Genomic DNA, 14,014 nt, shown 5'->3' with positions numbered 1-14,014 from the left:
TGGAAGCTCTTTAGGTGGCCGGCCATATAATTTTAGAAAAGGAATTTGGTTTTAATTAATTAAAATTTTCCTTTTCATGGCAAAGGAATTAAGGAAGTTTTTATTTAAATTTCCTTATTTGCCAAGGCCAAGGATTATAAAAGAGGGGATAGAGATGCCTTCATGGCTAACAACTCTATTCTATTTCCCTCCCTCTCTTTCTTGGTGGTGGCTAGTATGGTCTTATGTGAGTTATAGTGAGATTTCTCCACCCACAAGGAGTTATGCGAGCTAGCCGGTAGTTCTCCAGGGAATCATCGACCAACGGATTGAGATCGTCCACCTTACGGATAATCATGGAGTAGGAGTAAGTGATCTCCAAACCACGTTACATAAACGTGTTAGAGGTTTGATTGTCTTGGTTATTGCCTTTAGGTTTAACTTTTTATTTATTAGTTTTGTTTTGTATTTCCACTGTGCACTAACAAGAGTAGGAAGTGACGATTTGGGTAATGAACTACTCACCCCCCCCTCTAGCGATGTCAAGGTCCCAACAAGTGGTATCAGAGTCAGATTGCTCTTTGTTGGACTAATCGCCAAAGGAGCAACCACTAGAGAAAAAGATGGAGTTAGAGGACCTCTCAGATAGGGCATTCAGATCCCACCTCCATATGAGCGCGAAGACTTAAGCTATTGGAAGTCACGCTTGGAGATGTGGTTCCAAATGGATTATAATCATTGGAGGAGTCATTCAAGACTCCAACCAATAAGAAGGGAAAATGCCTCCGGCTTCGGTATTGTACCGAAGAGCAAATGGAGTAATCGGAGGCAAATAAGGAGGTAACTAGAATTTTAATTAATTTATTACCTCCTAATATGGTATTAAATGTAGGTGAGTACAAGAGTGCTCATAAGCTTTGGAGCAAGGTGATTGCACTCCATGAAGATACTACACAATTCCAAAGAGTGGAGGAACCCAAGCAGAAGGGTTCATTGGTCCAAGGAAAGGACCAATCAGATGTTGACACGTGCTCAATATCCGAGGAGCAGAAGGAAGATGAGGAGGTATCAGCCACATCTTCAAGGGAGGAAGAAGTGGAACCGTCCACATCTTCAAGTGAAGAGGAAGAAGAGTAATCCAAGGAAGAAGAGATCTTAGAAGCTCAACCCTCCACCTCAACTACCAAGAAAAGCACAAAGGACTACATCAAATGATTTGAGTGTAGTAAGATGAGGCACTACAAGAGTAGATGTCCTTTTATCAAAAAGGTAAAGGAGGTAATCTCTAAATATGGTAAAGTTGCTTTAAGAACTAACATGGGTTGTAGGGATGGAGTCAAGGAGAAGAAGTGCATTAGGTGTTTCACATGTGGTGAGTGAGGACACTATCACATGAAGTGCCCAAGGAGAGGAGAGCTCAAGAAATTGGTGCACTTGAAGAAATGAGAAAAGAAAATGAGGTCAAGTCAAGTAGGAGCTTCAAAGGTAAGATGCAAGGTAATCCCTATTTTAAAGTTTAATTCAACTTCAAAATCCTTCATGCTTGTTAGGAATATTGAAAATTATGTATCCATGCATAATTATGGATTTAGGTACAATGATAGGAATATGGTTAACACGGTAGATAACTCTAGGAAATTATCTAAAGTTAGACCTAACAAAACCCAAACTACCATGCCTAAGGGGAGGCAAGTAGTAAATGATCAAGGCATTAATCCCAATAAGAGGAGGCACATGCCTAGAAAGGGTAGGTTTAGGAATGCCCATGATGGACATGTTGATTCTAGGGTTAAAAACCTAGAATTGATAAATCAAGCTTTAAGGGAAAAACTTGATAGGTTAGAGAAAATCCTGGATAGGTTCATTATTGGACCTAAAAGACTTGACATGTGTTTGGGTGGTCAAAAAAATAAAAAATGTCAAACTAGATTCCTCCCAGGCCAAGAAGAAATCATATGCTAGGGTGGCAAATGACAATGGCAAGGGAGAGTCATCTAAGGCCAATAAGAAGGAATATGCTAGGGTGACATATAATTATAGTAAGGATGAGGTATCCAAGGTTAAGAACAAGAAAAAATTAACCAAAGATAAGTTGTCTAAGGTTAAGAAAGTCAAGTTTGTAGGCCAAGTGTCACCTGAGATGCACAGAAGTAGCCTAGCCATAGTGGATTAGTCACGTAGGGAGATGACTAAAGCTAAGAGCTCTAGAAGGCTCAAAGAGTCTTTGGGACATGTGGTAAATGGATCTCAAGCGGACCATGCTTGGGACTCAAGATAGGTCATCAAATGTGCTAAAGTGATTTAGAGACGAATTTAAGTCTCAAATCTAAAAAATTGGCACAATTGGGTTGAAATTCATGCATAAAAATATGACATTAGGGTCATATTGCATGAACATTGATTTTTGATTTATAGATGTCATATAAACTAATGCTATGGATGCATTATAATTTAATATGAGTAGATACATCAAGAGGAAGCCAACACTAGGACTTTAGGTCAAGGTTCAATTGAATAATTTAGCTAATTTTAGATTTTATATTAATCTTGGGATATATGATAAATATATTTTTTTTATATATTTTTCCTAAGTAGACATTGGTAAAATAGACCACTAGATAAAATCTGAAAATTTTTAGATGTTTGTGAAAATTTTGGTGCATTTCTGAAGTTGGGTCAGAAATGTTATTTTTGATTGAAATAGTATATCAGTCGACAAATACAGTTACCAGTCGAATACTAATACTATTTATGAGCACAGAATATCTATATGAGCTCATTTTAAAGAAGGTAGTCGACTGAAATTAATGACAATCGACTGATACAGTCTGAAAATATATTTTAGCAATAGAAAATGATCAAAAGAATAGTGAACATGTATGTAATCTTATGAGGATTAATACATGATGTTTATGGTTATTAGAGATTAAAGAATCCACTAATTGGAATATTGTTGGAGCTCTTTTTGATGTATGAAAAAGGGGGAGAAATGTTGGGTTTAAGTGGGAGACCTACACACCCTTGCAAGAAAACCTAATTAAAGGGGGAGCTTAAGTGAAGGGGGAGCGATTGCTTATTTATTGGCAAAGGGGGAGAAGTTTACCTTTGTGGAAAATACTATGTCAAGGGGGAGTTTAGGTAAGGGGGAGCCTAGGGATTTAGGTTCCATTATTTATGCATGAGTTTATTTGTATATTTATTTGCATTGTTATTACATCTATGTTTCCTTAACTTAAACGGGTTACCAAACATTAAAAAAGGGGAGATTGTTTGAGCAATTTATGTGACCCTAGGTTTTGATGTTTGGCCAAAGGTTTAAGTTAGGTTTATTCTTATATTTGATATGCATTGTGAGTATGCAGGATACAAGTACAATAAGAAAAAGTTCAAGTGTGATCTTGGCAAAGGTGAAAGTCCAAGTAGAATCTTGGCAGTGTAAGTCCAAGCATGTAGTCTTGGCAACGTAAGTCCAAGTGTGACTTGACAATGGTTAAAGTCCCGGAGGTGAGGAGCCTCTTGACAAAGGGAGATCCGATAACAAGGACAAAACCGAATGAAGCTCTAGAAGGCAAGACATGAAGGATGGGGAGATATCATGGAGGATGCTAGAAGGGTAGGTCTAAGTTGGTCGGGAGAGGATGAGTGCTGAGTGAATATACTCGGGGGTCAAATCCTAGGGTTAGGGTTTGACCAGTTGACTGGAGCATGGCACAAAATCTTTCTGTGTCCGTCGGTTGTGAAAAAGTCGTTTGGTACTATAACAATCAACCGTTATTCTAGCAGTCAACCGTTACTCTAGTAGTCAATCATTACTATAGCAGTTAGTGTAGCAGTCGACTGTTATTGTAGCAGTCGACTGCTACAATATACTAGTCGACTGATATCGAACCGTTGGCTTGTAACGGTCAAATTCTACTTAGGACCAATCAATTGATGTCTTTACCACTTGACTGGTGGTGCGAAACATAGCTAGGTGTTTCCTCCCGAGTTCTATTTAATAGAGCTCGGGGTGCTTCACCATAGTTGACAAAATTAGTGGTGGTTAACCCACAAGAGTTAGGCGAGCTAGTTGAAAGTTCTTCGAGAAATCATCCACTGACGGATTATGATCGACCACCTTATGGACAACCATTGAGTAGGAGTAAGTGATCTCCGAACCGCATTGCATAAACGTGTTAGAGGTTTGATTGTCTTGGTTATTTCCTCTAAGTTTAACTTTGTATTTGTTAGCTTTGTTTTGTATTTTCGTTATGCACTAACAAGCGTAGAAAGCGATGATTGGGGTGACGAGCTATTTACCCCCCCCCCCCCCCCCCTCTAGCGGCGTTAAGGTCCCAATAATCAATTTCTAACATTAATTTGGAAAAAACTCCTCAAACTCTAATTAGCTTTCCTATTAGAAAATTGATTCCCATTTTAAAAAAATATTGTAGAAAGTAAGATATACATTTTGTCACGGGTCCCATGTTTATACAATCCAAAGCACCTCCTTTACATGATGACGAAAGATCTACATCTAAATGTATCGACCTTACACATATTTCATCAAACACATACAAGACACAACACATAAGAACAAAGCTATAAAACATATCATTGAATAAATAAATGGCCAAATGCATAATTCACACATCAACATTACATCATAACTACTCCCTACTCCTAAAATTGGAGAATTTGCTCAATTATGAAGGAATTACAAACAAGAGACAAGAAAAATAATAATCTACAACTTAATACACAAGATAAAGAGAGGAGAATGCTTATATATGCGTCACCGGTCTTCTTATTTGCAATCCTTGCTCCAGAGGTAGACAGATAGTCAAGAAGATGAAGATGAAGTCTCTAGGATTTCCTTTATAGGGGAAAACCCTTCCCAAAGGAAGATGATGAAACCTCAAACCAAGGATAAGTGAAAAGGAGAGAAAATTCCCTTTTATAGCAGAGGCACGACCCCTTCATTTTCTCCGCCACACGGCCATGTTAGGGGCCACGACCATGGCGTGTGTGCCATGGCCTAGGAGAGACACGACCATGCCTTGAGGTACGGTCAGGTCGTGGGTGGCACTGCCAAGATCAGGAATGACCATGCCTTAGGGCACAACCGGGTTGTGGAACTTGCTAGAAGAAGAGGAACGGCCATGCCTCCGGGAACGATCGGACCGTGTGCCTTGGCCGGAGTGAGGCACGACCTGCCCATGCTAAAATATGAAGGAGGTTGTTGGTGGGACACGACCATGTTGGTGCCTCCTCCGAAGTTGCTCCAATGTCCATTTCTGCTCATTATTTGCTTCAAATTGCGTCTTGTTAATGAAAACATGCAAAGAGCAGATCTCCGAACAAAAGGAATGGAAGTAAGACATAATAATAAAATAGAGTGTAATAAATATAGATTATACTCATGAAATATTATTAGATGTGCGTCAAAGAATGCCTAGAAACTCATATAACCTACGTACATCACACCCCAGACTTAAACCTTTACTTATCCTCAAGTAAAAATCTACAATCTAGACTCCTGTGGCTAAATAGTGCATCATATTCCCTAGTGAGTCAGTTTAATCCTATCAAATGATTTTATTAGTTAGTAAGATATAAAAGTTGTTCGAGTATGACCTAAAAAATAGTTCTCCGTATTAAGTTTTTCACGTTTAAATCCCTAAGCCTTGTCAAGTTGTCATATAACTGTGTTTCTTATGCTCCCAGCGATAGACACTTACCTTCCACACGCTCGATTCACATCTCTCAAACTATACAAGGTCTTAAAAGATTATTCAGAATCAAGAGAAACATAGCATTTATTTCTCTAGTAACTCAACTCAGTCTTAAAGGGATAAATTATTAATTTTTACTCTAAACAACTGTTTTATATCCCTTATTCAAATGATTTTTTTATGCTTTAAAAGTGTAGTAACACAAATACAAATATATAAATATAGATGCAAGGATTTTAATGTTTCCAAGTTGTCATGATCCGAGATCATCCAATAACAAAAATATAATTGAGATGTCACCTTAGAAATATAAGCACTAGTCTAGTTCTATGAATCATGATTATTTTCAGTGTTATTTACCATTAAAACTAGGCAAAGTGAAAATAGATCCTAAAACAAGATTAATACTCAAACTCTTACAGTAAAAACATTACTCACTTCATGCTAACATAGATAGAAAAAGATAGATCACTAAACATACTTGTTGGAGCAATCTAGATACCCTAGATTTTGATGTTTGGGTAAAGAATTAAGTTAAGTTTATTGTTGTATTTGATATGCATGGTGAGTGTGCAGGATGTAGGTATGACAAGGACAGTCCAAATGTGATCTTAGCAAAAGGAGAAGTCTAAGGGTGAGTTTTGGCGGTGTAAATCTAAGTATGTAGTCTTGACAACGTAAGTCCAAGTGTGACTTGACAAGATTGAAGTCCCGGAGCTAAGAAGTCTCTTGGCAATGGAACACCCGACAACAAGGACAAGGACGAAGGAAGCTCCTGAAGGCAATGCATGAAGGATGGGGAGACATCTGAGAGATGTGAGGCTAATTGAGGAGGCTAAAAGATAAGATCGAGGTTGTGCGAGCAAGGACGAGTGTATGAAAGATTGTACTTAGGGTAAACTTTCAGAGTTTGCTGTAGCATTATTCTAGCATTAGTGTAGCGTTATTGTAGTATTATTGTAGAAGTTGACTAGTGTTTTCATCAGTCGACTGGTAGCCGATCGTTAGCTTGTAACGGTCGAATTCCACTTAGGACCAGTCGATTGGTGGTTTTATCAGTTGACTGGTGGCAGAAAATAGTACGTATTTTCCTCCCGAACTCTATTTAATAGAGCGCGGGGTGCTTGGGTAAGGTTGACGAAATAGAGGTGGTTAACCCCTAGTAGTAGTCTTCCAAGCTCCTGTGTATGATCTGTGTGTACGTAATCAAGATTGTGACGATGTTTCTCCACCCATAAGGAGATTGATCTAGCCGGAGGTTTTCCGGAGAGTCATCCACCGATGGATCGGGATCGTCCACCTTACGGACAGTCGTGGAGTAGGAGCCCTAATCTCTGAACCATGTAAATGCCTTGTGTTAGTGTTTGTTTTAGTTTGTTGTCTTTCCTTATTGTTTATAGGGTTTCGCTTTCTTCTTGTTAGTTTGTATTTTATTTTCCACTGTGTACTAACAAGTGTAGGAAGTGATGATTTGGATGAGACGCTATTCACCCTCTCTAGCGGACGTCAAGGTATCAACAATACTAGCACGATAAGTAACCAATAAATCACATGAAATCTAAAACAAGAATGCTAGATTTTCGTATTAAAGAACAAACAATCATGACACAATGTATGATGTAACTAAAATTTTATTATGTAAAAAGAAATATAATAAAAACTAATCTAAACCCAATACATCCCTAAGACTTAAACTTTTCATTGTCCCAATGAAAACTAGAAATGTAATATGGAGGAAGTTTTGAAACTAGAGAAGTTACCAAGTAATATGTTTTAACTGTTTGAGATGTTAATGTGTTGTTGATACTTCTCTATATGGGAATCTCATTCCTCCACGACTCTAAATCTTACAAAAAGAAGATAAACAAGAAAAACTAGGTAGAGGGATTAGGGTAATAAAAAAGACATAGTAAGACAAACACATTAGATAATTCAAAATAAACAACATAAAAAGGAGGAATAAGAGACACGAACGATTTACTTGGTTATAACCGAGGAGATTGTTAATCCAAGGCATTGAAAAACACTCACAAACTCCTTTGATGAAGGCGAAGAAACATCTAACAGTGATTAAGCACAAACAATAAAGAAACGGTAGATCTAGAGATTACGAACGAGTGTTGTCTTTAACTAAGAGGATCAAGGCTTTATTTATATCCCACTGGTCAAAATAGTCATTTGATGATGTAACCGTCTCCGAGCTCCTGGACCAGATTCTAGCGCCTCCACTAGTCGCCTCAATCCTCTTCGCAATGACTTTGTGATAAGGTATTTATTCTTGCTCGGATGCCTAGACCAGTCCGGGTGCTTGGATTGGTGATGTAGACTCCGAAAGTTATCCTCGCCGCAACGGTCGACAGGGGCACCTGTTCTGACCCAGGCTGGTCCGAGCGCTCAGACTAGTCCGAGTGCCTAGACTTTCGAACGCTTGGACTTCGTCAAGGCGCTTGGAGAACTCAACTTCATGTTTACTTGTCCGGGTGCTGCTCCGTCGCTTGGGTGATTCTCTGACCATCTAGTGTTGAGCTCACCCGAACTCAACTCTGGCATTCCCCTCAAGTAGCCTTCCGCTCTGATTTCTCATCCCTCGGAAGCATCACACCATCATTCTTGTCCGCGCGGTGTACTCTTCCATAACACCTCGCCCCTCAGATGCATCAGGTCCATTGACTCGCCTCCCATGTTATCCTTCCCGCTAGCTGTTTCTTTCGCTCGACTTCTTGTGTTCCTAAGTTCCTGTACATTTAGACACAAGGGTCAGACACAATAGGATCTAACTTAACTCGATTGACCATATCAAAACTATCCCAGGGTACTTACAATCTCCATTTTTAAATGTGCATCAACCTTAGTTAAAGTTAGGATAAACAACGACATGATATTTTATTTGGTGAAATAAAATAATAATTAAAGAATACATTTTGCAATAAAAAATTACAAAAAACAACTCCCCTAAATTTAATCTCTATATTACTCCCCTTTTGATAACATCAAAACAATAATGTAAGGGAAATAATCAAATAAAAATAGTTAAACACAATCTGAAAAAGTTTTTCTAGGGGGTGTTTTAACAAAGTTTCAGTAAATTAATTTTTTTATTATTAGAAATAACTTTCAAAAAAGTAATATGCTAATCAATTATTTTGCTATTTTGACAAAAATAAATTAAAAATTATTTTTATGTGTCAAAAAAATTCTATATATTTTTTTTCAAATTCAACAATAAACAATTTGATTAAGAGTAAAATTTTTAGCAAAAAAAAAATATTAATTTTGACTGTAAAAATCATTTTGTATAAATAGAATTATTTTCAAAATTAAATTTTTAAAAATAGTTTTCCATATCTAAAAATTTGGCTAATTTTTCTCAACACTTAAAATATATAAATAATCTCTCAAAAATTAAAATTTTCAAATTTTATCTCTGAAAGAATTTTAAAATTTAAATTACATTTTTTTTATAAAAACTTCATAAAAAATAGATAATTTTCAAAAAAATCTTAAAATTTTTTGCTAATAGAAAGCATAACTCATAATAACATAAAAATAATATTTTTTAAAACTCAATTTTCTAAACATTTTTAATCATTAAAACCTATTTTTTTAAAAATCATTTAACGAACAAAAAATTTCAGAAATACTTCTGTGAGTAGATAATATCTTTATTTTATATCGAAAAAATTTATCATATGGTGACCAACATGGGAGGGTATTTTACACTGGCTTTGTCGAGAATCGACTCTTGCTCAAATCTACAAATATACCATGTGGTGACCAACTCGGCTATGTCATGGAGGCAAAATAAAAAGCTATACACTATAGTCATTATACTACAGTGTTATATATTAGCGTTGATCAATATCGAAATGTTTTAACAAAAAGATGATTGCATTCATCCTAGGCACTTTCACAGTCCGTCCTCAGGTTATGTGAAGGGAGATAAATCATGAGGTTAGTTTATAATCGACTGCCAAGTTGGCTGGGGTGTGAGGGGTCTTTTTCCCCAGGGCATGCACCCATCAGTAACTGATCCCTTGCCCCATTGTAGCAAGTATGTCTATCACCCTCTAACCAACTAGGTATCCCGTGGGGACAATATCATAGTGTTGCTATAACATAATATTGATTTAAGCGTTGACCGTAGAAGAAGTGTTCATATTGTACTAGTTATAATTAGTTGTTATAATACAATTTATTAGTATTGATCAAAGTTGAAATGTTTATATTGCAACATATATGAATTTTAGCTGCTATAATACAATTTATTTGTGCAATCAGAATTGAATTGAAGTAAGCGTCCATGTTATAGTAATTATGAATCCGTAGTTACTATAACAACATCAAAAATTAAGATAATTTCAAAAATAAAAATATACTAAAATGGATACTTTTGATAATAAATTTAAAAATCCCTTTGATAATTCTAATATTTTTTTTACCATGTTGTACCAGCTATAGTTTCATAGCTACTGTAATGTAGATTCAAATTTATTCACTTACCATTCACATTGTAACAAGCTAGCAGTTATGAAGCTGTAATTGCTATTATGCAGATTCGACATGCTCACCTAAAGTTTACACTATAATAGCTATATATATATATGAAATCAAGGGAGATGACGCGCTGGGCAAGTGACGCTGCTGTTGATCGTGAAAAGACTCTGAGGTGGAAGAATATGACCTCGGGCGCTCCTTTCTGAGCACACTAGAGAGAGCAACCGAAATGTTAGAGCAAGAACTAGAGCAGTGGTCCTTGACATAGATACTCCTACTCTCAAGTCAGAGCAGTAACTGAGTCGAGAAGAAGAAGATGAATAATAGATGTGTGTGCGGGCGCGTAGTAATGGGTAAAACATACTTGGCCAATGGAGAAGACCCCCCTTTTATACTGAGAGCAACCGAAATGTTAGAGCAAGAACTAGAGTAGTGGTCCTTGACATAGATACTCCTACTCTCAAGTCAGAACAGTAACCACGTCGAGAAGAAGAAGATGAATAATAGATGCGTGTGCGGGCGCGTAGTAATGGGTGAAGCCCCCCCCCCCCTTTTATATTGACCCTTGTAACCTCCGTAATAATGAGGTGTCAGAAAATGTCTAGTGTCAGAATATATTGAGTAATAGAAGATGTATGCCCACCCTTTGAGGAAATTCCGCTACATGTATATGAACCGTCTTTCGTAACCTCTGTATTAATGAGGTGGCTGAGAATATTTAATATCGGAATATGTCAAGTAACGTCAGGTAATGGAAGTTGTATGGTCATCCTTAGAGGAAGGTTCCATCGCATGTATATGTTATGGTAGCGGAATATTCTTTGATGATTGACTGTTATTCTCTGTCAGATTGTTGTAATTCCTTGACAATGTTATCTCTTGGAGTCAATCCGACCGACCTTGTAGCCGACCGACTATATGCTAGGAGTTGCCTTGCCCTTGAGGAATGAGGAGCTAAGTTCTGGATGTTTAATCGGCATTGAGTTAGACCTATTAAATGTTGAGTACCTTGACGTTGAGCAATGGAGAGTTGAACCATGTAAGTCAGACCGACTCTAAGTTCGACCGTCTATATGATGAGTATCCTGGCATTGAGAGATGGGGAGCTGAGCCCCATAACCTCGTCTGGCCCTTGGGTCGACCGACTATATGCGGGAGGTCATACCCCTAAGGAGTGAGGCACTGAACTCTGGATGCCCAATCAAATCTTTATCCAACCGATCGTATACTGTAAGACTTATCCTTGAAGAACGAGGAGCTAAATTCTAGAAGGTCTGATCGACACCTTTAGCCGACCAACTTTATGTTGAGAGTCTTATGTTTGAAAGGCGTTAAGCTAAGTCTCAAAAGTGAATGGTCTACCCTAGGAATGCCCACTCTGACTATCTCTTTGATACATGCTTACTGCCATTATACCTTAACTTTATTTGTCACTTCAACTTGACCATCCACTCTACATTATTTTCGTATACAATATATAACATGCAGCAGGTATGCCGTTTAGGATTTTCTTAATAAGGGTTGAGTTATAACATTACGTATAAAAAATTATAAGTGTGCATGGGAGGTGAGATGTAAGTAGTAAGATTTATGAAATCAAATCCTCTGACTTGAAATTCTCATGTCCCTTTGTCGATCAGACGATCATGATAATCTCGTGATGTATATTATATCTTTGAGATATGATTTAATCCGTCTGATCGACGAGGAAATGTGAGAATATAAAAAGTCTCGGGATAGATGATCTAATCTCAAGATTTATATATATCGTTAATGACTGAGTTGGGAATGCATGCATGGGTATTAATGAAACTACCCATGCGTAGACTACATGCAAAGGCTGTCGCATGCACTCCGCATTAAATAACCATATTTGTACTTCCAAATCTATACATCTCTTCTTCGTGATGATGCGAAAGAAAGAAAGAAAGAGAGAGAGAGAGAGAGGGGTTATGTGAAGTCGAAGCAAATAGCTTAGCTTCAGAACAAAACAATCCCTTTCTCTTTCTCGATATCGTATTCTGTTTTTCTCTTTTCTTCTTCTTCTTTTCCAATCCTCAATGATTACCTTGTGAGTGAAGATAGCTGAAAGAAGGCAAAAAAAACAAGACAAGAACTGGAGTCAAAGACAAGTAGACCCGTACCCCCTTTAATTCACACTAACCTGTTTCTCTCTCTCTCTCTCTCTCGCACGAACAGAGAACAATTATTTGGAGAGTTGATTCATTGATCATTATTCATTGATCTCCGAGTTGTTTCCTTCGTCGATCGACACGACACCTAACGGAGGCTGATCATCTCTTCTCTTCTCTTCTCTTCTCTTCAATTCTTCTCCGCGTTGTAAGCAAAGCTCACAGTGCAATGGCCTGCCACATCGCCATCAACTTTCCACTTAACTGTGCGTATATATATATGCGATCGATCGCCTCCTCCTCCATGCATATCAATTGTTAAGATCGAAGAATGAGGAGGCCGGCCGACGCCCTGCCGGCGGGCAATGACCTTATGATCAGCGGCGGCGGTAATAGTGGTAACAGGAACAATAGTTGCAAGCTGAGGAAAGGGCTGTGGTCGCCGGAGGAGGACGAGAAGCTGACTAACTACATGATGAGGAATGGGCAAGGGTGTTGGAGTGACGTCGCGAGGAATGCCGGTTTGCAGCGGTGCGGGAAGAGCTGCCGCCTCCGGTGGATCAACTACTTGCGCCCGGATCTCAAACGTGGCACCTTCTCCGTCCAAGAAGAGGACCTCATTGTTCACCTCCACTCCATCCTCGGCAACAGGTCCTAATTCATCGCTAACTTCTCTACCTCAATTCACCCATCTCGATTAATTCCTAACCATGCTTCTCGATCGTGTAGGTGGTCACAAATTGCAGCCCGATTGCCTGGCCGCACCGACAACGAGATCAAGAACTTTTGGAACTCCACCATCAAGAAGAGGCTAAAGAATTCTGGATCAGAACAGGAGATCAAATTAGCGACGGCCGGAAACCTTGGTCATGACCAGCCGAGTCAGAGCATGTGCATCGACTCCTTGTCCTCGTCCTCTTCCTCGAGAGCCGACCACTGTGATCTACTCCCTCTCCCTGAGTTCAGCTGGTGCAATGCTCCCCAAGTACTGGACCACGGCTCCTACTTCCATGAAGCCCCCACCAATGTGGCTCATCAAGTTGCCATGGCCTACGGCACAGGGATGATGGTGATGGAGGAAGGAAGAGGAGGCGGAGGGATCATGGAAGGATATGAAGATCTCTTTGTGCCTCCTCTTGATGGGAGTACTGGAAGGAATTGCATGGTGAGCAGTGGCAACATTGAAGGGAATTACATGGTGCAGCAAAGCAGTGAGAGCAGTGCTGGTGATGGAGGTGGACTGGTGGTGAATTGGGAGGGTGGAGAAAGCAGCATTAGAGTGGGGGAATGGGAGTTGGGAGAATTGATGAGAGATGTCTCTTTTCCTTTCCTTGATTTCCAAGCTGAATGATATGGACTCCATTAATCACTTCCGCAGACATACAGATGAGAGATACCCAAATACACTTCAAAGTGTAGTCGATTTGAATTCATTGAAGCTCATTTTTAATTGTGTAACACTATACCTACTATACAAATGAAGTTATGCAAAGAGATGAGTGAATATTTTGTATTTTTTTTTTTTTTTTTGCAATTCTCTTCTCTCATAGGAGCTATAATTACAGATTTCCACATGAAGGAAAGGTAGATTGATTGAGATGCTTCTGTCCCTTCAAGTTGGACCACTGCATTAAATTGAGACATGATAATTCGCATCGTTGTGGTTGTTAGTAATAAAGCGTGGGGACGTCGAGG

The 14,014-nt window shown here is 38.6% G+C and overlaps 1 protein-coding gene across 1 annotated transcript; it reads left to right on the top strand.

The window, feature by feature from the left end:
* The first annotated feature begins 12,629 nt into the window (after positions 1-12,629).
* LOC122049259 (transcription factor MYB83-like) lies at positions 12,630-13,778 on the top strand. Its single transcript, XM_042610669.1, has 2 exons — positions 12,630-12,970; positions 13,049-13,778. Exons 1-2 carry the CDS (start codon positions 12,651-12,653, stop codon positions 13,668-13,670), a joined length of 942 nt encoding a protein of 313 aa, XP_042466603.1. The 5' UTR covers positions 12,630-12,650; the 3' UTR covers positions 13,671-13,778.
* The last annotated feature ends 236 nt before the right edge of the window (positions 13,779-14,014 follow it).

This window comes from Zingiber officinale, chromosome 2B (assembly GCF_018446385.1).
Source record: "Zingiber officinale cultivar Zhangliang chromosome 2B, Zo_v1.1, whole genome shotgun sequence".
NCBI classification, from domain to species: domain Eukaryota; kingdom Viridiplantae; phylum Streptophyta; class Magnoliopsida; order Zingiberales; family Zingiberaceae; genus Zingiber; species Zingiber officinale.
Note: the sequence above shows the minus strand (reverse complement) of the source record. Positions and strands in the feature narration are given on the sequence as shown.